This window comes from Periplaneta americana, chromosome 11, assembly GCF_040183065.1.
Source record: "Periplaneta americana isolate PAMFEO1 chromosome 11, P.americana_PAMFEO1_priV1, whole genome shotgun sequence".
Lineage (NCBI taxonomy): Eukaryota > Metazoa > Arthropoda > Insecta > Blattodea > Blattidae > Periplaneta > Periplaneta americana.
This window is the reverse complement of record NC_091127.1, coordinates 159,976,106-160,001,948: the sequence shown is the minus strand read 5'-3', so window position 1 is coordinate 160,001,948 and position 25,843 is coordinate 159,976,106. Positions and strand designations below refer to the sequence as shown.

General features: G+C 34.2%; 1 protein-coding gene across 1 annotated transcript in view; it reads left to right on the top strand.

Moving 5' to 3' along the window:
* Positions 1 to 25,843, top strand: part of Dcr-1 (Endoribonuclease Dcr-1) — a 78,427-nt gene that overhangs the window by 30,266 nt on the left and 22,318 nt on the right. Inside the window, exons 13-21 of the mRNA XM_069840328.1 lie at positions 2,489 to 2,630; positions 5,160 to 5,399; positions 6,062 to 6,241; positions 10,821 to 11,034; positions 14,113 to 14,285; positions 18,266 to 18,444; positions 21,297 to 21,550; positions 23,641 to 23,939; positions 25,198 to 25,494. Of these exons, the coding sequence (XP_069696429.1) occupies positions 2,489 to 2,630; positions 5,160 to 5,399; positions 6,062 to 6,241; positions 10,821 to 11,034; positions 14,113 to 14,285; positions 18,266 to 18,444; positions 21,297 to 21,550; positions 23,641 to 23,939; positions 25,198 to 25,494 (1,978 nt within the window). The remainder of the gene's footprint in view (positions 1 to 2,488; positions 2,631 to 5,159; positions 5,400 to 6,061; positions 6,242 to 10,820; positions 11,035 to 14,112; positions 14,286 to 18,265; positions 18,445 to 21,296; positions 21,551 to 23,640; positions 23,940 to 25,197; positions 25,495 to 25,843) is intronic.

The window sequence follows — 25,843 nt, the reverse complement described above, 5'->3', positions numbered from 1 at the left end:
TTTGCGACCTTGAACTACAGTAGATAAGACCGAAAAACGAAAATACAGTACTGTGCCATGCAATTTTATTCTAGTTCTGCAGTTATGCAGTATTATAATTTACAGTTTTCCACTTAATCTTTACGTTCAGGTGCCATGTCTCTCGAAACCGAAAAACTGATTGAAGTGAAGAGAATAATCCTACTAACCTTGTCATGTATCGAATAAAATTTCACGATCTCAGAAACCTTGGATCTATCAGACAGGTTAAATTTTATGACTTCGTTTATCCACCCGCTTCCAGCTAACAAAGGGTAGCCGGTTGGGCTAGTGGTAGCCTACGAGACCCTTATTGTCTTCTTTCATGTTAAAGAATTTCTGTACAGTACTCAAAACTAAATTTTCCATTTTTGTAACACATTAGGTCTTGAAATCCAAGTTCTGTCCGCAGTCAGAAGGTAAAGCAAGCTTTAGGACTGTGAAACAGCTGTCCGTGTCCGTGTCTGAGAGTGTCCATAAACGAGAGTTAAATTTATTATTATTTCTATATTATTTCAGTTGGGACATAAAAATCTGTCCGTATATTAGAAGTGTCCGTATCTTAGGGGTGTCCGTAAGGAGAGGTTTCACTGTATTATTCTTTTAACAAATAAATAAAAAGAAAATTTCTTTACTGCCTTTGGTTGCTGATGATGTAGTCATGTGAACTTGTAAACAAAAAAAAAAACTAAATACAAGTTACAAATTACTTTCCAAAATTCACTGACACAACTAAAAACTTGCTGTGTAGAAAATTTAATGATCATAAACACCAGTAAAACGACATGAAATTTTCTCATTTGCAAATAAAGAGGTAATTATAACCTGATGAATAATGCCGTAAAATATCTTTGAGATATTTCTGAAGTTAAACCATCATGGAAGAACCGCATAGATAATATTACAGTGAAGGGAGCAAGAAGACTTTCACTTCTAAAAAGACAGACAAGAAAATAATGGGGATGCAGAAGAGAAATTCTCAATACAACAATTTTAAGAATGATCTAAAATTGATTTAAACATGCTTTGGTATGTTAATGTTCATGTTGAATGCTAATGATAGTAATTTATACTGGGTGTTCAGTTCAAAATGTGTCATGGTTCGCTGTATGCCGTCATGTGGCTAGCCGATGAGCCTAGAGAATTCAATCTTCCTACACTTCCGCAAAGGCGTATTACCTAAATGCGAGAGAAGTTGCCTAGCAAGTACAGCGTTCATTCTGAAGATTACTTACCGATACATACGGTACCGCCAGTAGTGGCAAGAATGTGAACTGTTTGGAAACACGTACTGAAGTGAGTTTTTTTCTTACTGTCGGGATATGGGGAGAGGGTTAAGACGATTACTTACGTATTTGTTGACATTAACTTGGACGGTCAACATCGACACGGAGGTCCACACCTGTGGAATAACGGTCAGTGCGTCTGGCTGCGAAACCAGGTGGCCTGGGCTCGAATCCCGGTCGGGGCAAGTTACCTGGTTGAGGTTTTTTCCGGGGTTTTCCCTCAACCCAATATGAGCAAATGCTGGGTAACTTTCGGTGCTGGACCCCGGACTCATTTCACTGACATTATCACCTTCATATCATTCAGACGCTAAATAACCTAGATGTTGATACAGCGTCGTAAAATAACCCAATAATTAATTAATTAATGGACACAGAGCATTTTGATTTGTGTTGTGGAATGTTGCCGTACGCAATCGATGATAACAAATACCCTGCGTACGACTTGCCCACGCAAAACACAGTTCGAAAGAGGTTATGGTAGCACACAGACTTTACAGACCGCCATCTGTTGCTACGATGTTCAAGTTATACCGTATACGTTCTCAAGTTCAGATTGAACGCCTTGATTAATAGGCAACTTCTCTGACATAAAAGCTGAAACTCGCTTCCAATCGCTGACTCACAACAGTGACGTTATGACACACTTTTAAATGAACACCCAGTAGTAAGAGAGAGTAAAATTAGATTTTATCCGCAAGTGGTAAGTTTAGTGCCAGAAGCAAAGCCGAATGTGATCATTTCCACAAGCACATAAAATCTGTTTCCTCTTGTGTGCTATACAATATTTTATCCATTACTAGTATCTAAATTTAATTTTAAATTGTAGGCCTTTTCTTTGTAATGAATTGTTTGTGAAAAAGTTATAAATGAATGAATGTATGAATTTTATTGTTGCTAATGAATTGGTTGTCAAGGTGAAAGTAATTTTAACGAATTTAATTCACATGTGAATTAAAAACTTTTAATTCACTACTGTGAATAAAGCCATTGTTTAGGTTGCTAAGTATGACAAATAAAGACCAGTTTAGATACCAGTTATGGATAAAAATAATAAATTAGGACACATGTTTAAGTGAAGTTATTTGAAATGTATCAGGTCTTTCTAGCTCATTCAATAGTATTTCAAATATTTTAATAAATTTCTGTCTTTTGCCATTCATTTCATAACATTTGTCTTCCAGATATTGTGCCAAACTTCCAAGTGACACTTTCACACGCCTCACACCATTGTGGAATGTCAAAACTGTTACAGAAAATGATCATACATCATATATTTGTACTGTGCGTCTGCCTATCAATTCACCTGTGAAACAAGATATTGTGGTAAGTTTAATAAAGAAAACAAATAAGCATATTATTTCAGTAATGAGTCAAACTGGTAGTTGGTAATTGAAATTGGACTAATGATTGCAATTTCAAAATCCATAGATGTATTTATTTTCGTTTGTCTCACTTTAGTTCAGGGTGCAGTTGGTATAATACAATATTTGTTACTTATGTATAAAAAAAAAAAAAATTCACGTAAAATGATTAAGTACTTGACCTTCTTATCAGGTTAAGTTTCACTCAGTGAATTTTCCATAAAATTATACAATTGAAAATAAAAAATAAAAAAACTTCTTTCAGAAGGATCTGCGTTTTTCTTTATAGAAAACAATACAGCGAACTTGTGAAATAGTTTAGAAGACATTCTACATTAAATAATTACAATTATTATTGATTAACAAATGTATTATTTTTTTAATGTCTGCTTATTAAGCTTGGGCACCAGATATTCATCGTTCCATTTTTTATATTCGAATGAATTATGCTTCAAATTTAACAGACATCACAGAATCAGGTCCATGATTGCCAAAGCCTTAAGAAAGAAAGATCTCACTGTGCACGAAGAAGTCCATGGCATCTCTCAAGAGGGATCCTGTCGGCGAATTGACATGCTTGCCATTCCACCAGGCTCTACATCCGCCTACATTATCGACCCGACAGTCAGGTTCGAGGCACAGGAACAACAGCCCGCTGACGTCCATGCAGAAAAATGCAGAATTTATGAGTCCACAGTTCCATTCTATTTGGAGAAATATCACCTCACCTCCATTGAAGTAGTTGGGCTAATGGTTGGCGCTAGGGGCACAATACCTCGCCTCTTTGTCAGTTTCTGCAAGAAGTTCCAGCTGAAAAAGACTTCATTTGTGATGTTTCCCTTACTGCTATCAGAGGATCACTTGCCATTTTAAATACCATCTGTACTTTGTTTCCTAAGAAGGAAGAAGTTTGTTTGAACATCTAATCTATTTGTTTACTAAGTTTAGGCCTGTTATGTGTATGCTATTATCTGTACTTAATTTCCCTTTTTTTTTTGTTCGTTCCCCACATTTCTCTTTTGTGGTCTGTTTTCGTTTTCACTCTGTGTTTGTTATGCTTTGTCCAATGAGGCAGTCCTGTTATTGGGAAAGCTGACAGACTGTCCTTCTCTATCATGATTAGAAAACGGATTTCTAGGTGCTAAAAAAGGGAGATTTAGGACTTTATAAAATCCAATTTAAAACTTTTAGGAATTTATATGAAATTAACTATTAATCATTTATGTATGAAGAAGTCATTTGTTGTGCAATCTTCCCCAATACTGTATTTGTCATAGTTTTGCATAGTTTTTAGACATTTATAGGAATTTGGCGTTTTAGATCCTATAGAATTCTTATAGGGGGATCCTATATATGTTAAGGTTGTTAAGGAATAATTTACCTAACAAGGTATTGTTTACAATATTTCATAGCCATATACAAAGTCATTTAAATTATGGTATTATTCTTTGGGGTCACCATACTTCTGCTCAAGCTCTTTTCATATTACAAAAGAAAGCTTTAAGATTAATTTATGGAGTGCCAAATACGACTCATTGTAAACCTCTTTTTATAAGGTCACAAATCTTGACATTGCCGTCTATGTATGTATTGACCTGTCTTCTTTACATTCGGAATAACATTAATAATTACACAGCATGTACTTCTGTTCATAAATATTCTACAAGAAATAATACAAATTTATATACTGACAAATGTAAATACAGTATTACTCAAAATAGTTTTCTATTCTTTGCTTTTAAATTATTTAATAGTCTACCTATTGATATAAGGAATCTTCCATTCCGAATTTTTAGGACACGAATGAGGACTATATTATTGGCAAATCCATTGTATGATGTCGATAAGTTTTTTAATATTCATGTATCTTAATTTGTATCCATTGTATGATATCATGTATTTTTAATGTATATGACGATGCCATACATGTTCCACATGTTTTTGCAAAATAAACTATCTATCTATCTATCTATCTATCTACCTATGCAGCCTACAGATACAGAATTAAAATTTGTAGCGAGTCTTGATGGGGGTCCACCTCTATGTGTGCACAAGTAGCATGTACTTATACAGAAGGTGTTGCTTATTGCACGTGCACAGTGTGTTGTAAGCAAAACTTATACAATAAGGGAGCTCGAATTTTCACAGTTAATTTTCTTTTCACATACCACTAGCCTCCCTCCCCCCTCCCTTTACGTACAGCTTCCTTCTCTCATGCTATATGCCCTTCTTTAAATTCATCTTCAATTTACTAACATAATATAATTTTTCATCTCCAAGCTACGCTCTGTCATGTTTTAACGTATTATCAGATTATGGTTACCTTTCTGTGTGTGTGCGTGTCACTCATGTGAAAATCTGTAATAACATGCTGTACTTTCACTTTCAAAACAATTGCCTATATATACACAAAATCTGAAGGAAAAGATTTCATCTTCGATTTCAGTAAATATTGGCGTGCGATTAAGTTTTGTTATTGCATTGTTTTCAGGGACCTCCAATGCCTACCAGAGTACTGGCTAGGAGAATAGCAGCTTTAGAAGCATGTAAAGTGTTACACAGAGCACAAGAACTGGATGACAACTTGATGCCTGTAGGAAAAGAAAGTTTTCGTGTTCATGAAGAAGAAGAGACAACTCTTGCACTTGAAGAGCTTGAGGAGATGGTTCCCAGAGATTCCTCTGAACCTCGTCCTGGCACCACCAAGAGGAGGCAGTATTACTATAAAAGGGTTCGTACCAGCTTTATGCTTGCCATGCAGAGTGATCATAAATCACGAAGAAATATTTGTTGTGCATATTCCATGTTTAGAGTTTCGACATGTTACTCGTGTTTTCATTTTAGTAATTTTAGAAGAAACTTAATTATCAAATCTTTATATAAATGTGAGCAAATTTCCGAAAATAAATGTATATAATCAGAACTTCTATCATACTGATAATTATTAACCCATTAATGAATAACATATTGCCAATAGAGAACATAAATGGTAATTTTTTATATAATAATTATTAACTCGATACCAAAATTCTGGGAGGTGGTGCAATTTATGTTGCCGCTACTGTATTTGAAGGGTACACGGGAATAACGATCAAGATCCGTTTTAGAAAGTTTCAAGAAAAACGAATTTTAAAGTTTAAGCACTTAATACTTTGTTATGTGTGTATTTAATAGAAATTGACGTAGTGGAATGCCAAGAACGATGATTTCTTATTACTAGCTAGACCACATGATAGTACTTCCTTTCCACTATAAGATAGCATTATTAACTCAGTTTCGATTTTTGATGGACCTTGATCGTTTTTCCCCGTGTACCCTTCATTTATCATCTTGAATTGTTTATAAAATCATGTTAAATGTTAATCTTAATATGAAGTTTATTTTCAACCACAGATTGCAGACGCCTTAACAGATTGTCGACCAATCCCAGGACAACCAGCATATTTGTATCATATCAGCATGGTGCTGACATGTCCTCTTCCTGAAGAACAGAATACAAGAGGAAGAAAAATTTATCCTCCTGAGGACTCACCCCAAGGTTTCGGTATTCTTACTCTCAAGCAAATTCCAAAGGTATTGTAATTTATAAATTCTTTCTCATTATACATTTTTGCTGCACCTATTAAAATAAACATTTTTCGGGAATTTAAATAACTAGATTGTATTAACAATGAAGAGAGAAACATCTGCAGTCTTACTAATAAAAACTCTATATACAGACGTTTAAATGTCTTATACTTATACAATGAGTAGCTCATTTATACGTCGTATGTAAATTCCTTACTAATAATCACTACATACGTCGTGAATAACAGTACAACTGTAACACAGCTACGTCATAATTTCGTCATTACTTCGTTACGAAAGATAATAGAATATCTGAGGTTTTCTATTGCATCCGGTAGGGCGCTCTAGTGTGCCGTGTTAAGTATCGATAGTACAACTGGCTCTAATCGATTACCATACTATATTTTGGTCAAAGAGTACAAGCTACAGTAATATTATTCTAATTATTCTGTGCTCTTTGGTTTGTTCTTCTTTGGTTACTAGGCAACCACCATTATAAAATGACAGTCGATAAGAACAGCTGTTAGAGGGGCAGCCATTTTTTCTCTATATACAACGCTTAAGGGGAGAGGATGGTAATTTTTAAAACTGTTTTCCTATTTGGTGTAAAATATTAATTATTTGTATGTAGAGAGCTCATGGCTATAGCAACTCAACAAAATATAAATATTTTAAAAAAATTATTTGGGAGCCAGATTTGAAAAAAAAAAATGTACCCAATGCAGGATTTTACTAAACTCGATATATGTAAGCCATTTTTAAAGATAAATTCAAACAGTTTGTTACAATTTATTTTAAAAGCACGCTCTTCAAACTGTCTGTAACAGAATTTTGATAATAGTTCGTACATTTGTAAAATGAACAATTAAAATTTAATAACATTTTTTTTTATTTTCTTTCTTGCAAACAGAGATACTTATTTTTAAAATGAAATTAATTAGGGAAATTCTGTTACAGAGAAAAGTTTCCTAGTAGTCTAGAGAATGTGTATTCTAAATTTCATTCATATATCTTTAATAGTTCAAAAATTATATCGATTTTTGTCTGGCAATGTAGAAAAAAAAATAAAGTTCCAGAAACAGCAATCAAAGGGGGTGTGATTTAATAATCCAGAGCGCAGGAACTTTAAAAATGGCGTCTCAACATCCAAAAGGGCACAGATACCCACAAAATGTTATACAATGTATTCCACACACATCACAGAATATTTTAAAGAAAAATTTGGTTTTGAAAAAAAATAATAATAAAGTTCCGGAAACAACAAACAAAAGGCGGTGTGATTTAAAAATCCAGAGTGCAGGAAGTTTAAAAATGGCGTCTCAACAACCGATAAGGGCACAAATACCCACAAAATATTATACAATGTATTCTACACATATCACAGAGTATAAGGAAAAAAAATTGTTTTTTGAAAATTTACTAATTTTTCACCAAAAAATACCATCCTCTTCCCTTAAACAAGGGGTTTCGTGTATATAACTACTGCAAAGCAATTCCCATTGTATAGTTACAGCCTGTTTACACGTCCATCACTTCTGCATGGTTTATTAGTAACGTTTTCTGTCCCAACTCTGCATAAGTCTAATATAAAAACTGTACACGGTTTATTAGTAAGACTGCTGATGTATTAGGCTATTCTTCCACCAGTGCTATGCTACTACAATGCCACCTGCTGACAATGTATTACGTAGAACTCGACATGTCACTCTTCTTGCTATCTTGCTGCTATTAGTTGTTCAAGATGGCTAAGAAGTAAAGAACAATATTACCTTTGTTCAATTAGTAGAAAAATTTCCAATTTGGCACATAATGCAAGGAGAAAACATGGGCAGAAATTACAAAACAGTACGGTTAAGCAATAAAGACTAATACAGGTATTTGATTACATTACACTTCTTGTAAATGCCGGGTTTCAGTGTAGTTCGGGTTCAACCAAACAGAAAAATATTTGTGGCTCACTATTTGAAGAGTTAGAAAATATTATAATGAAATGTATTGTAAATAATAATTGTAGGCCTAATTAAATAATTATAATGTTTGGTATGTAACACACATGTTAGTACTAGTTATTTTAGCGTTTTCTTTCCATTTTATGTAAACCCCCCTTTTAAGGAAAAAAAAAAGCAGTTCCTCAGAGATTCATTAAAAAGGGGTTCTACTGTATAATATATATTTTATTTACTTGTGCTTACCTTAAAGTTATTATGGTCAAACCTCAACAGTCACACATCTTCTAAAATGCGTGTCTTGTTTGCAAAATTAGGGCCAACTAAGTCAGCAAAAACTTTAAAACATACTATAGACATTTGATAGAATAATTGAAACCTCTTTTCGTCATTTTGCAGTTCTTGGGCACAAAGTAAGTTTTTCTATTGACGTTGTTTCTAAAACATGGCTTCATTCAATAGCTCCACTTTAGATAGTGATAAAGAATAACAACATTCTCATCATCCATAGACATCTTCCCCATAGTTGTGTAGAAGCCTTCGATTTTGTCACTACAGTATGGTAGCATCGTAGTAGCGTAACACTGGTGGGGAGACAGTCTTAGTCACAATGAAGTACATCTATTGGATGAATAGACATGTGTGCAGAAGTTTAGCAGAAACAGTCTGCTTGATGTATTAGACTACGGCCCGATTGTATAAACCATTTAATCTTAGATCAAGGTTAAATTGATCCTTGTTTCAGCTGAACTTGGAATTTTGTGTTGTATAAAGTCTAATCTGAGATTAATTTGTCTCAAACTAAAGTCAACTTTGACTGAAGAAATTTCTCCGATTAAGTTAGATGATCCAAGTTCAGTTATTTCTTTTCTGTTTGAAATATACGAGTGACAGATTATGCAAATAAAATATCCATTATTATTAATATTAATAGATATGTTAGGTACATTTATATATATTTCTTTCAATTTCTTGCCTTAATACACAAACATTCTTATATTTTATAAGGCTCTATCGTGTTCAGCAGTATCAAATAACATAACCTATAATTATATTATGTTTATAAACAATGGATATGATAGGTACATTCATAAATGTTCAATTAACTGTATTACTAAACGAAAATTGTTGTTTTATAAAGCTTTATTATGTTTAGCCGTATAAAACACCATAACATGATAACAACTTGGAGAACAGTCAACCTTCTTCTTATTGTCCGCCATTATTTACAGTGCAAAAAAAAAACAGTGTCTCCAACAGATTGTAATATGGAAATTCGCGAAAAAGTAGTTGTAAAGTCGCTAGATTTCTCATTATCAACAAAGAAAGATTAAATTTTGTCACTATAGGGTGCTAAAAAGGTCACTAAATCCCTATTTAAGCAATATAAAAGTTAAAAGAAATTGTTGTTGAAAAAGAGTTAAAATCGCTACATTGGCAACACTGAACAAACCTGTATAACATGGTCCGCGCATCACGTATTTCACCTGTTTATGCGATGTTGCCAAATCCTTTTCACGTGAACTTAGATTGCATTTGAACCAAGGTAATTTGATTGCAGAAAAGTTTTATACAATAGAAGAAGTGTCTGAACTCGGTTTACTTTTCGATCTTCGATCAAAGTTGATCTTTAGTCAGGGAGTTTTATACAGTTGGGCCTACTAATTTTACATCAGTCTTAAGCTAATTAATTTTTATACATATCTTTATGCCTTATACTTTCACTCAAAGAACTTCTTGAGATTGTGTAGTGTCCATCTGATATTGAATATGGTTGAATTATTGTTGAAAGTGAATAGAGTTGCGCCAATGTTTAAATCTGGTTGTGTGTATTTGGTAAAATACGAAAACCTTTGTTTTAAACTGTTTAATACGTGGTGCAATGGTTACAATTGATTAGATTGGCAATTTCAATGTGGGGAAAGACAAATAACCTATAAGTAGTGTCATCTATTCAACTAGAAGTTGTTTTATGTGTGTTTGGATGAAGATGGTTGTAATGAATTTGTCGTAAGTTGTTCACTGATAGAAGACTCAGAAGGGATTGCATAGATGAAGATGACCTCAGTAGGCAGTAATTTAACTTCTGACGTATTTCTTTTTGTTCTCTTTACTTGTGATATATCATTAAAAGCTACCCGTTTAACAGATTGAGGACAAAGTTCACATCTGGTAAGATGTTCATTTAGTCGTGATGCCAGAGCTTTATGATAAATACTCTTACAATATGTACAAGTTGCCTCTGTCTTAATATTGACATGTCTTGCATCAAAAAGATTCCACACTTCCGATCAAGGGTGCATTCCACTAGAATTAGACTCTTCGGTTTGACTGAGTATGTTATAGTAATGCAGCACTGTCTGGCTTTATATAGATCAGTAACCTGTCTTCTAGACGTCTCTTGGTTCATCTAGTTCATTGGTTTTTGATAACCCCTGTAGCATATGTATTAGGTATAGCTGTCCAGTATCCAAAGTTGTGTGACACACTGAGTCAAATGAACCATTTCTTACAGGGTTTTAAACGGTTTAAAACAAAGCCTTTATCTATTCAATAACAGCATTAAACCGTATTTTTAAAACCCTAAAGTGAACATCTTTAAGTTATTATTAAGTTAGCTGTCTTGGTATTTATTTCAGATTTGTCCTTTTCCAATTTTCACCCGCTCTGGAGAAGTGAGTGTGAAATTAGAGTTGTCGGGATCTGGGGTGATCCTTACACCAGATAAATTAGAGAAAATCGTCACCTTCCTTAATTACACTTTCACCAGTGTCTTGAGGCTACAAAAGTACTTGATGATGTTCGACCCTCAAGCATCAGAGAACTCATATTTCATTGTACCCACTAGGAAATGTAAGCTGTGTTCATAATATTGCATGCATTATGTCAGGCTTGTTGCATGAATATTTCAATTTGCCTGTAAGCAGTTAGTGTTCAATAAAACTGAGCACTTAAATTTAAATACTGACAAGCTCACATTTCTTTAAGACAGTCTTCCTTTTCTCTTTATTTTCGTTTTCTTCTTGTTTTACGGCCAGTCATTTGGTACTATTAATCTATTTATAATCTTGCATTAAACTGCAATTTTGTGAGATGTGTCTGTTACATTTTCTCTGTTAATTTTCCTACAATCTTCCTTGGATCCTGCCTATTCTTATTTCTTTCAAGGTGTACGACTTTGTTCATGGGCAATGAGTCAGTTATGTCGTGTTTTTATCCGAGAATAGTTATTACTGTACTTTTTTCGTAGTTTTTTAATTTAATCAGTGTTGGTGAAGGTTAGTCCACTCTGGTATGTGTTCTTGTTTTTTCTGTTCCCCTCCTACTCCTAACCCTCAGCGGTCTCTTTCTCGTCTAATGTTTGTTGTTATTGTTATTATTGTTATTATTATTATTATTATTATTATTATTATTATTATTATTATCATCATCACTTTCAAGGAAAACCTCTACACTAAAATATAACTATCATCTAAAAAATGTATTAATTAACCACTTCCCTTATTATCCCGAGTTAACTCGGGTTGCTAACATGTGTCAAAATTTATTAACCCGAGTTAACTCGTTTGAGTCCCATTGTCTACTTCATAGTGATTTTTTAAGTATGTAAGAAAATTAGTGATGTACAGTGATTCTGCAATATTAAATGACCTCTTTACGAAAATAAAAAAATATGACACTTTTTTTTACAAAACTGATAAAATAAATAGTAAGGGAAGAGGTTAACAGAAAAGATTGTATTAGAGACCTCGGTGTATTAATTGACAATAAATTATATTTGTGCGAGATCGTGCGTATTTGCTTGGTTTTCACACAAAACCAATCTGCGGAAAGTCTAAAATTCCACATTCAGTATTCCCAACCTAACACACATAACAATTTCCCTCTTCTTACCGCTTAAGTGACATATTGATTTTACTGCTTTAGGCTTTTAACATATTATTTTTAGAGACGTTCAGTATAGTAATAATTATGAATTGGAAACTTACCACTGCAATTTCACCTAAATTGCACTGTTAATTATTGTTTTTAAATATTTGCAAAAATTAAGTAAACTCTACAACTCCACTAAAGTTACTGCATTCGTGATGCAAGTAACATTAAGGAAGCTGTGAAAAAATCAAGATTCCAAACTCATCATAGATGGGGGAAAAAAAAGACAGACGTATATCATGGCTTGCTGGAGTATAGTAAACACAGAAAACATTTTAAAGCAACAATGTTAAAGATAGATATTTTTGTTTTGCGAATTTGCCGTCATTGAACGGAAACCAAGATGGAGATTTTATTGCAACTAATTAGAAATTCCTCTTTCAGGTAGCCTATATAATAAATGATCTTCGCACAAAATAATGTACAATACACGAGCGGTATGTTTTCTTTCAATTCTCGGAAATTAAAAAAGCTCAACTACGTTTCGCTTTTTCAAACTTTTCCTCGAACATGAAAACTTCAACATACCACTCTTGTAACGCATATTACTATTTCACAACCACATTGATTATATTTATAACCATGCAATAAGAATGTTAGGAATAATTCGGTCAATTGCTTATTCTTTTTCAACACCTGACTCTCTTTTAATACTATACTATACATTAGTGAGATCGAAACTCGAATATGCATCTGTAGTTTGGAACTCTATTACTAGTTCTGATTCGGAAAAAACTGGAAAATATTCAAAGGAAATTTATTTCATTATGTTCTTAGCAATTCCTGCCTAATAACTCTGAGTATAACTATGATAAAAAATGCGAGCACTTTAAATGTCGAAGCCTGTATGCCAGACGTCATGATCTCGATTACTTATTCTTGTGTAAGGTCCTTAAAGGTGACATTAATTGTCAATTTTTCTTAAACAGTGTCAGCCTTCGTATTCCTATGAGGGACATGAAACATCACAAACTCTTCTATATTAGAAATTCTAAATCTTCCTCGCCGGTCTACAGATGTATTAAACATGCTAACTTACATGTAGGCGATTTCGATCCATTCAATGTATAGAAGTATTAGAACATGGTAGTGTCTCTGCTAATATTAATTGCGTTATCTTTTTACACATATTGGTAATACTTTTGTATGAATCAACTCCTCTCCATAAAATATTATAGTATTAATTCTTGTAAACTAATCATTGTAATCTATGTTCTTCATTTTGTTGTTATCTCTATTATGTAATGTGTACCATAGTTGTTCATTTTATTGCATTATTTGTATCATTGTGCTGGACTTTTATTGGCCTATGGCTGTTGTCCAGCACATAAATATCAATAAATAAATAAATTATTATTTATTACTTATTTATTAGTGTTATCAAGAAATATAGAATTTTATTAGTGCATATTTATTGGCATATTTTAAGGTTTTTAAAAATCTTACTTGCATGCATATTTAGTGGGTTTTTAGGGCATGAACTTCCTGGCCCTAGTCATGACTCTTTAAGTAAATATCTTAAAAAAAAAAAAGTGGAATTCTTAATTCATCAAATTGTTTGCTGTGTAATAAAAAAAAAAAGAAGAAAAAAATTACCATGAAGCATTTAATAAATTGTGAAGAACTAAAATTATATATCACCTCTAAATATTGGGAAGCAAGAAAGAGAGTGATTTTATTGTTAAATACAGAGCATTAGATACATACATACAAATTTTGTCATTATAAACTAATCATGAACATCATTTCGCAATAATTTATTAAGTTAATCAAATACATAATGACATACTTCTACCAAATACCTCTTATAATGTAATTTTATTGTATTATTGTGTGTATTTATTTTTAAGTTCCAAATCTTTTCAACCCAACTATGACATTGCCAAAATAATTAAATGTTCGCTTAATAGTTGTTCATGTCTGATAATCTCAGTTAGTTTTTAATTTTCATTTGTGGTATGTTGTCTTTTTTCAAATTAAATTCTTCTTCCTTTCTAGATAAGGGAGGCATAGCAGAAGTCGACTGGGATTTTCTAGACCGTATTTATGAAAATCGAGATCTGCGACCTCATCCAGTGCCAGAAGAAGATAGAGTGGGTTTTGCATTTGAAGCAGCAAGATACCATGATGCTGTTATCATGCCTTGGTATCGCAATCAAGATCAGCCTCAGGTATGTTCAGTTATTTGATTTTTTCTGCTTTGGTAAAATGTATGAAGTAACAATATGGATTTATGAAATAAAGCACTTCTATGCGCATACTTTTCGTTGCATGCACACTTACATGTGCTTGCCAGCAAATAAACCAACCTGCTTTCCAATAATATGATATTTCAAACATTGCTTTAGAATATTGTCTTAGTTCCAAGACAAGATAACTGTACCATTCAGAAACAAGACTTGCCAAGATTAAACACAGCAGAGATGAGATTTCTAGAACATTTTCATACGCTTTGTTACATCACGAAATAATCCGGGGATTAGTAATAACTCCTTTCTCGACAGTTAAATGTAATGTGTTACAATATTAATTCTTTATATTTTGAACTGCTGGTCCCAAGAGAAAGGAAAACTAGGAAAACGCTTGATGGACAGCATTTACTATATTTTCTCGAATACCCCGCGCATTTTTTCCCCGAAATATACAAGTAAAAAATACAAGTGCGTGGTTTATTCGAAACCAAGTTGGCAACATTGCCCGATTTTCTTCCTGTGCAATTCCTAAGGTGGTGGCACATGCCATTATCTTCCCACACAGGTATTTCAGTTGTTAACCATTGTTAATTTGTATTTGAATTAGCAGTGCATGTGTCAGAATCAATTTCAATGTGATAAGTGTATAGTTTGTGCATCTTATATTTTCAAATAAATATTTTCACTTGGTAAAAAAGAAAGAGAATTCAATATCCAATACAGTGGCCAACCCCTTCCTAGGACTTATGAATCCAAATACCTTGGAGTTATTTTCAATAGTAAGTTAACATGGAGCAACCATTTGAAATACATTTCTGAAAAAGCTCGTAAAAGATTCTTCCTTCTAAAAAGACTAGCAGGAAAGAAATGGGGGTGCTCTAGGAATATTTTGAACACTACATACAAAATGTTTATACAGCCAGTGCTGACATACTGCGGAGAAATTATAATTGCCTCACCTTTCATGAACGAAATAGAATATGTTCAAAACCAAGCTCTCAGACTCATTACTGGTGGAATCAAAACAACTCCAATAGATTCTATGAGATTCCTCACTAATATTAACAGCATCAAAATGACAATAGAAGAAAAAGCACTGATTCAATATGAAAAACTTATTAGATTACCAGGAAACAATTGGCATTCATACAGTCCTCTCTGTAGATTGAAAACTCAAAAAAGTTTCATATCCATTGGTCAAGAATTAAAACAGAAAATCAATATCCCAAATTTAAAAGAAAACCTACAAATTAAACCAAACCCTTTAACTCTATTAAATATAGATTATAATCTAAATTTGGCACAAGAAATACTAAAATCAGAAGTAAACACTGAAATACTAAAACAATTGTCTTTAGAGACAATTAATATTAGGTACCCTCCACAAAACTGGCTTCATTTATACACCGATGGATCCTTGATCTCCAGAGAACAATGTGCCGGAGCAGGTGTTATGTGCTGTCTCTTCTCACTTTATAGATCTCTTGGATATGGAACAACAAGTTTTGATGGAGAAATCATTGCAATAAGTGAAAGTCTCAGGAATCTTCTATGCCACATCAGTAAATTTAAAAATGCAGTTATATTGTCAGACTCCAAAGCAGCTATTCTATCAATAGTCTCTAAACACACACTTTCATCTGAAACAGCAGAAATAACTAAAATGCTCTCTCTATTAATATCACTCAATAAAAGAATTTCCAATGGATACCATCCCATTGTGGAATCCTGGGAAACGAGAATGCGGATGCTTTAGCAAAGAAGGGCAGCACTGCTACTTACAGACCTGTTACTAAATCTACGTATTACTCTGTGAAAAGATTTATTAAATCTACATACTTAGACTTCAACAAACAAAATTTGATAACACAATCCCATGGGAAAAAATGGAACTCTCTGCATCAAAATCCACAGTTAATTCCCGATTTACCATGAAAATCGTCTGTAGCTGCATTTAGATTGGCAACAGGCCATGATTGTTTGGCCAAACACCTGCATAGAATTGGAATATATCAGTCCCCTAACTGCCCATTGTGCAACTCAAACCAAGAAATGGATTCGGAACACCTCAAAATCTGTGCTTCAGTGGCTGGTCATGATAATATCTTTGAAAAATATTGGAGTGCAAGAGGTCAAATGACTTTATTGTCAAACACCTGGCATTAGAAAACAACAACAACATATTTTCTCGAATACCCCGCGCATTTTTTCCCCGAAATATACAAGTAAAAAATACAAGTGCGTGGTTTATTCGAAACCAAGTTGGCAACATTGCCCGATTTTCTTCCTGTGCAATTCCTAAGGTGGTAGCACATGCCATTATCTTCCCACACAGGTATTTCAGTTGTTAACCATTGTTCATTTGTATTTGAATTAGCAGTGCGTGTGTCAGAATCAATTTCAATGTGATAAGTGTATAGTTTGTGCATCTTATATTTTCAATTCACAAAGGGCATGAGATTGTGATCCTTTATTTGCAGCAAAAAACTTAAAATTACCAAAGATGCAGAGGAACATGGAAATCTGCTACATTCCGTAACTTTGATGTAAGTGTGAAAATTGCATCAGAGACTGGAGAAAAAAGAAGGAACTGTTATTAAACGACAGTGGGAACAGAGGAACTTTTCGTGGTCAGGAAGCTAAATTTCCCAGCGTGGAGGCCAAGCTAATCGAATATTTAATGGAGAAATGGCAGCTTGGAACTTCAGTGTATTTTGTTTAATTTGTTGTGAATAGATTTGTTGAAAGTTTTTTTCCCCCCCGTCCCTTCCTCCTAAAAGTGGGGTGCTTGGCTTATTCGGGGGCGCATGGTATTCAAGAAAATATGGTATTTGTTTGCCAAAACAAACCACCTGTGCTAACATTCTTGAAGTATTATGATGATGAAACTTTTTGCCCCAAACTACACATCAATATTAAATTAAGTGCAGACATCACTTTGTGTTACTAATTACTGTATTTCAACCAATAAAATAATGTGACTTCAAGCCTTATCTGTTAATCTTCCACAATTCACAATATGAATTTATATGACTTTGTTACAGCAGTGTTTAATATTAATTTTCATATGGACTTTGTTATTCAGTTTACGACTACTTACTCTTACAAACAATTGAAAGTCATTCTTCTGTTGAAAAGAATATAATTTTTTCTTTTGTAGGTTTATTATATAATTAAGCATTTTCTCAGAGAGAAGTTTTATTTCTTTATTCACTTAGTCATTTAATTAATTATAATTAGTCATTTATTTAATTAATTATGTTGTTGTTTTCTAATGCCAGGCGTTTGACAATAAAGTCATTTGACCTCTTGCACTCCAATATTTTTCAAAGATATTATCATGATCAGCCACTGAAGCACAGATTTTGAGGTGTTCCGAATCCATTTCTTGGTTTGAGTTGCACAGTGGGCAGTTAGGGGACTGATATATTCCAATTCTATGTAGGTGTTTGGCCAAACAATCATGGCCTGTTGCCAATCTAAATGCAGACGATTTTCATGGTAAATTGGGAATTAACTGTGGATTTTGATGCAGAGAGTTCCATTTTTTCCCTTGGGATTGAGTTATCAAATTTTGTTTGTTGAAGTCTAAGTATGTAGATTTAATAAATCTTTTCACAGAGTAATACGTAGATTTAGTAACAGGTCTGTAAGTAGCAGTGCTGCCCTTCTTTGCTAAAGCATCCGCATTCTCGTTTCCCAGGATTCCACAATGGGATGGTATCCATTGGAATACAATTCTTTTATTGAGTGATATTAATTGAGAGAGCATTTTAGTTATTTCTGCTGTTTGAGATGAAGGTGTGCGTTTAGAGACTATTGATAGAATAGCTGCTTTGGAGTCTGACAATATAACTGCATTCTTAAATTTATTGATGTGGCATAGAAGATTCCTGAGACATTCACTTATTGCAATGATTTCAATGATTTAATTAATTATAAATGACTTTATTTTGCAGTACTTCTATGTTGCTGAAATTTGTGGGCATTTAAATCCAAAATCTTCATTCCCTGGCTCTGAATACAAAACATTTGATGAGTATTACTTCAAGAAATATAGCATTCAAATCCAGAATAGCAAGCAGCCTCTTTTGGATGTGGACCATACATCAGCAAGACTGAACTTCCTGACACCAAGGTAACATTTGTTAGTTTAACTGTGGGTAATATTTGTATTTATTTACATTCCATGATATTCGTACATCTCTTTACAGCTACAACATGGAACATGTCAAAAAAATCTTAATAGTACTACAAAAGTCTTAATTATTATTATTTTTTTTTTCTTTTTTTTTTCCAATGCCACCAGGTTGTCTTCTCGACATTTCTGGTCTTCTCTCCTGGCCGTGGCTTAGTTGTAACCCACTTCTGAGGTTGGGGCGCCTGGAAGGCGGAGTTACATTACCCCGATGATGTGATAGGATGATTATGATAATGTGGTGCCAGGAGAGGTCTTAAATCTAAACTTAACCTAAATTCCAGACCATGGACGAACACAGGAATAATCCCCAAGTATACCTATGTACTGATTTTCATAAAACATACGACAGTATAGTGCGAAGTAAACTTTGGAGCTATTCACACGAATTTGGTACACCGACAAATTGATTAGACTACAAAAGCATGCTATGATGGATCTAAATCAAATGTACAGTGCAAGTTAATGGGATTCTTCAAAGTCTTAATTATAGTCAGAGTCTAGTTCAAATATTCAGGGTGGAAGTGAAATAGCCTTGTAGATTGAAAGGGATGATAGGGCACACTAAAATGAATAGAAAATCTTTATTACGTTTTGTGATTAAATGCACGGTTAATTAGAAAATTAAGTTTAAAGTTTCAGCAGTCTGGCAACATCGCTGCTAACACACTATTCGTGATACAGATGTAAGAGGTCAACAAACTCAGTGTGCATCAGTAGGTGAACTGCTCTTTGCTGTAACATTGTAACTTGTTCGCATCGTGCAATGGCTTGAAATTAGAGGTTTTTAAAATTAAATTTACACAAAAACCGTCCATGCTATTGAAATACACCAGAGGGATAAATTATTCTTTATTAGATTCCTATCAATATTGACAAAAATCATGATCCTATTCGCAATAGTTACCAAATAAGAGGTTAACAGTATATACCTAGAGGACATCATCGACCAGGAAGACCTTTAAGAAGACTGCTAGATGGGGCCGAAATAGGTCTACAGAGGCCTAATTCGTGAAGGATGATGATAATGATGATGATGATGATGATGATGATGATGAAAAAAACATTTTTTCCTGAAAAAACTATGAACTTTCCACCAATATGATACAGTTTTTTGTTATATTCAACATGAGCTATTCGCTCTGAAAATCTGTAAGGCTACTTCACTTCCACTCTGTATACAGAAGAGTGTTACACCATGTTAGTACAACACAAGGGGTTAGTATTGATACTTAATACAAGACAGAAATATTCTTGCTGCATTGTTGAACGTCATAAATTCACCTACAGAATAGAAGACATGAGAAATTAGGTACTTCTTTAATTTGGCCCTAAATAATCTTATGTTTTCAGTTTGATTTTTTATATCTATAGGGAGGCTATTAAAAATTGTTACTGCTATATGATGCACTCCTTTTTGATAGCACGATAGACTTGCTGATGGAGTATGAAAGTCTTTTTTTTTTTTTTTTACGAGTATTTATGCTATGAACTGTTGAATTAGTTGAAGAAAAAATGCTAAACACAGGGGAAATTTCCCTTGCAACATTCGTTATTACCAATCCTACTTTTCATACAGTCCTCTTTCGTTCTGTGTATGTAGTACACTTTAATTATATATCTGGAATACAGTTCGTCATTCAATGATATTGAATGCTTTAAGATAAGTAATGAGCTGTTATGGAAATCATAACAAGTTGTTCAAAATAAGATAGAAATAATCCATGAAGTGCCTTGAGAGCATGGTGCATTGTATGTTAGACATGTATTTAATAATCACGAGGACACAAATCCTATCCAAATTCAACCTCGCAAATTTCTAGCGCAATAATTAACAATAGATCCCTATTAGAAACAACAACAACCAAATTTCTTGGCTTAAAAATCGATAATGTGTAAAATTGGAAAAATCATATTAAAGAAATTACCCCAAATTACCCCCCAAACTAAATTCGGCGTGTTTTGCTATTAGATCTATGCAAAAGATAGTAAATATCAATACCTTAAGAACAATATACTTTGCATACTTCCACTTGGTAATGAGTTTTGGAATAATATTCTGGGCAAATTCCACAGATAGTAACAGTATATTTCTATTACAGAAAAGAGTAATTAGAATAATAGTAGGTGCCAAATCTAGGGAATCGTGCAGGACTATTTTCAAAAAACTACAAATAATGCCCATGGCTTGTCAGTATATCTTTTCATTAATAATCTTCCTCGTATGTAATCGTGAAAACTTTGTAACTAATTAAACAGTTCATAGCATAAATACACGTCAAAAAAATTACTTTCATATTCCATCAGCAAGTCTATTGTGCTACCAAAGAGGAGTGCGTTATATGGCAGTAAACATTTTTAATAGCCTCCCTATCGATATAAAAAATTAAACTCGAAACATAAAATTATTTAGGGCCAAATTAGAGAAGTACCTAATTTCTCATGCCTTCTATTCTGTAGGTGAATTCATGACATTCAATGACGCTTCATGAAATTGATACTAAAACTTTGTGTTGTACTAGTAGACTATATTGTAAATCTCGTCTCTATATATTTCACCTAGACTGTGACTAAAATTTAAGACTTTATAATAGTATTAAGTTTTTTGACTTGTTCCATATTCTAGCTGTATGCAATGTATGAATACCATGGAATGTTAATAAATACAATACAATACAATACAATACAGGAAATGCAGCATATCATAAAGGTCCAATCCTGAAATCATTAATTATTCTGTATATAAAAATTGTGTTGATGTAAATTATGTTACAAGTTGTGTGAAATTACAGGTATGTTAATCGTAAGGGTGTGGCACTCCCAACAAGCAGTGAAGAAACAAAGCGTGCAAAAAGAGAAAATCTGGAGCAGAAACAAATTTTAGTACCAGAACTCTGCACCGTGCACCCTTTCCCAGCCTCTCTGTGGCGCAAAGCTGTGTGCCTCCCATGCATTCTGTACCGCATAAATGCTCTTCTTCTCGCAGATCAAATTAGAAGACATGTTGCATCCAGTATTGCTCTTGGACATGAAAATCTTAACCCAGGTGATAAGCATAATTTAAATTTAAGATTGTATTCCTTATGTTTTCATATGTTTAACTGATTTTCAGTTGTACTTAAACCTCATGCTATATTGGATTGAGGATTTAATGTGAATTAGAAATATTAGCAGAACTTTCTTGTATAGAAAAACATAATTTAAAATTAATTTGCTAAAGGGAATTTATTAACTTTGCAGAGTCATATCTATCTTCTCAAAATGGAATATACTTTTTTCTAGAGAAATGAATCTAGCTATAGCTGCTTTATTAATTTACATAGGTTGGATAAAAAGTTATGGCAACACTGCTGTCACGTGACGATGGTGCGTTCGAGAGTTGCCACCTGTGTGGACATGAACAAGGACTGTTAGATGAGTTAGTGCAGCCAGCAGCGACAGTACTCTGTCAATCTACTGCAGTGTGTAGAACGTTGACTTTCATAGGGATCGCGTCCTAAGATCGTGTTTACAAAACTAGAGCAACGTTCCTCGATCAAAATTGAAGTGACATGAGGTCGTAGTGCCCAAGAATGTTTTCAGGGACTGCGTGAAGCATGTGCTGGTGCAGCGTTGCCATATCGCACAGTGGCACAATGGGTTAAAGCGTTCTGGGAAGGCAGGGATGCCATTCAGGACAACCTCCATACAGGACGACCTCACGTGAAGGATAACACAGTTCAACTCCTTGCTTCCCTGTTGGATGCTGATCGCCGATGGACTGCGCGTGAGTTAGCAGCGGAAGTCGGAGTATGTCACAAAACTGTGCTCCACATTCTGCAAGACATTCTGGGTTACCGCAAAATTACAGGGCGTTGGATACCCCATGAAATTTCCGAGGTTTAACAATGGCACTGCTATGCAGTCGCATAGGCCTTGTTGGACCAGTACCAAAGGAAAGATGACGACTTTCTTGGACGAATCGTCGCTATGGACGAAACCTGGGCTCGCTCATATGAACCAACCAAACTTGAAACGTCAGTCAAATGAATGGAAGCATCCAGGTTCTTCTCGTTCGAAGAAAGTGCGCCCTACACAAAGTGCTGTAAAGGTGATGTTCATTGTGGCATATGACATTGATGGGGTAATACTGCACCACGCTGTACGTCCAAGGCAGATGGCAAACGCGGACTACTACTGCAGGTTCCTGCAGCACCACCTTCGTCCAGCCCTCAGGAGAAAACGACGACACTTGGTGGTACAGAATCCCATCATTCTTCATGACAATGCAAGGAGTCACACCACTGCTGCTGCTGTCAAGGACCTCTTGCATCACTGGCAATGGGAGATTCTGGAACATCCACAGTTCTCACCCGATATGAGTCCATGCGATTCGCCAAAGTGAAAGAACCACTGCGAGGGACCCGGTACAATACCAGAGATGAACTTATCCGTGCTATAGGGCAGTCAATACGGAACATCAACAAAGATGGACGCGCTGATGTTGTACGACGCCTTCCAAACATTTGGCAAAAAGTAATAAATAAGGGGGACGACTATATTGAAGATATGTAAATGTTGTACCCCCGTGAATAAAGCCATATCAGAAATATCGAACTGTTGCCATTACTTTTTATCCAGCCCTAGTATTTACTGAAGTATAAGGATTTCATAAAAGCTGTTTTAAAATATTTACCGTGTACAAAATTTTAAATCTTCGATTTTCATTAGTATGTTAATAAATGCAATTAAACATTAAGTGATGGTTAATTACTTATCCCAATGTTCACTGTTTACAAATGACGAACAAGTTAACATCGTTATCATTTAAACTAATTACTAAAACTTGGCTTCTCGAGGCAATCAAATGCCAGAAAGCTATGCTATCTGTAAAGTAAAGTGCAGTAAACCTGACTACATTTCATATTGTTTGCCAGCAAAAGAAGTATAGAGAAAATATTGTGTTGCTGCAAAATGTTGTTGTTTTCTAACGCCAGGTGTTTGACAATAAAGTTATTTGACCTCTTGCACTCCAATATTTTTCAAAGATATCATGGTCAGCCACTGAAGCTGCAAAATGTGACTTTAGAGATTTTTCACGACAGTACACATTTTTAGTATCTTCCCAATATTTGTAATATTTTTTATGTTGTTTAGGTTTTGAATGGCCTCCTTTGGATTTTGGATGGAGTTTGGCAGATGTTCTCAAAAAATCAAAAGAAAATGCAAAGAATGCAGAACAGAACAAGGACAAACCTGGAGATGATAAAAATGAGAAGAATGATAATGAAAAGAAACCAGAACTTGAAGGTATAGAAGAGAAGAAAGAGGAGGATTCTGAAATGAAGGAAAAATCTGCAAATGAAATATTAACAGAAGAGGAGAAAAAGCTTCGTGGTGATTGGATGGAAATTGGAACATGGTCTAATGACATGGCAAATCATGAACCTATGTCGGTAGGTATAATAGTGAATACTATTTTTCTGTAAATAAAAAGCCAACTTACTAGAAAAGAATATATGAATAGTTTAATATCAAAGACGGACATCTGTCGTCTCCATAGTTTTGATCTAGAGGCACTTTTTTGTTTCACAGTGTTCTTTGTAGTATTTTAACAAAATTTATTTTTATAAATGTAGTGTTGGAGTTTGTATATAGCTTCACCATAACTGAAAAAGCATGAAAAAATGTGTAAGAATCCACATTATTTCAATTTCTTGTGAAGGTCAGATGTCCGCCTTTGATATTAAGCTACTCATATTACTGCATTCCATAGATTTTAATATATAATGTTATAGAATGTAATAATTTCATTATTCAAGAATTATGACTTCATTTGTTTGGCTTCTTGTACCCAGTGTTTCAAGTATGCATCTCTGAATGTGCTACATTGTGCACTCATTAAATCTTTTATAAAAGTTGTAAATTTACCATTTGTAAAGGTGGAAAAATTAAAATACTTTGAAGCAACAGTAACAAATATAAATGACACCAAAGAGAAAATTAAACACAGATTAATTATGGGAAATGCCTGCTATTATTCGGTTGAGAAGCTTTTGTCATCCTGTCTGCTTTAAAAAAAAACTCAAAGTTAGAATTTATAAAACAGTTATATTACTGGTTGTTCTGTATGGTTGTGAAACTTGGACTCTCAGTTTGAGAGAGAAACAGAGACTAAGGGTGTTCGAGAATAAGGTGCTTAGGAAAATATTTGGGGTTAAGAGGGATGAAATTAAGGAGAATGGATAAAGTTACACAACGCAGAACTGCATGCAGTATATTCTTCACCCGACATAATTAGGAACATTAAATCCAGACGTTTGAGATGGGCAGGGCATGTAGCACGTATGGGCGAATCCAGAAATGCATATAGAGTGTTCGTTGGAAGACTTGAGGGAAAAAGACTTTAGAGGAGGCTGAGACGTAGATGGGAGGATAATATTAAAACGGATATGAGGGAGGTGGGATATGATGGTAGGGACTGGATTATTTTTGCTTAGGATAGGGACCGGTGGTGGGCTTATATAAGGGCAGCAATGAACCTCTGGGTTTTCTAAAAGCCATTTGTAAGTAAGTATGAAATGCAAGATTTGTACTCTTGTAATATATGATTATTGTATCACCCTCGTGTATTACCTAATAAGCTTCCATTCTGCTAGTTGTGTTATTGCTTCTCTTCTTCAAAGTTAAGTGAAGTTATGTTGTCATGTTTAGTTTTCAGAGTTGTCTGACGCAGATGATTTTGATATGAATGTTGCTCTACCATCAAACCTCACAATGGTGGACGAGGATGCAGAACTAGCAGGACTGCATTCTGGTGGAAGTGACTGGGGAACTGGTATCCAAGCCCGCAAAGGACGTGAGCGCGTTCGTTACGGCTCACCAAGCAGCTGGATGGGGACAGGTGGTTACTTCGGAGGTTTGGAACAGGACCTGGAAGGCTACGAAACAGACGACACCTGTAGTGAGCCTGGCAATGAATTTGACCAGTCGGACAGCAGTGATCTTCAGGTGAGCAAAAAAAGTCATAATTTGTTAAAAGACTTATTCAGATAAATGTATTTTAGTAATTAAAAGTGAGCCAGTATTTATTTCGTTGGATTGATTGATTGATTGATTAAATATGCTAAGATTCAACTTGGTAGCATTGATTGAATGTAATAATTAGAGCCTGGATGCTTAGGCATTTATAACAATTAAAATAGGCAAGCAAAAAAGGCAATAAAACGTAAAAAAAAAACACAATACATTTTGAAAAAACCATTATAAATTTTAAAAAGGCATAATATATTTTAGCAATAAATTTAAATTATGTCAACATAACTCACTTACTTACTTCGTATGTGACACATGTTGACTT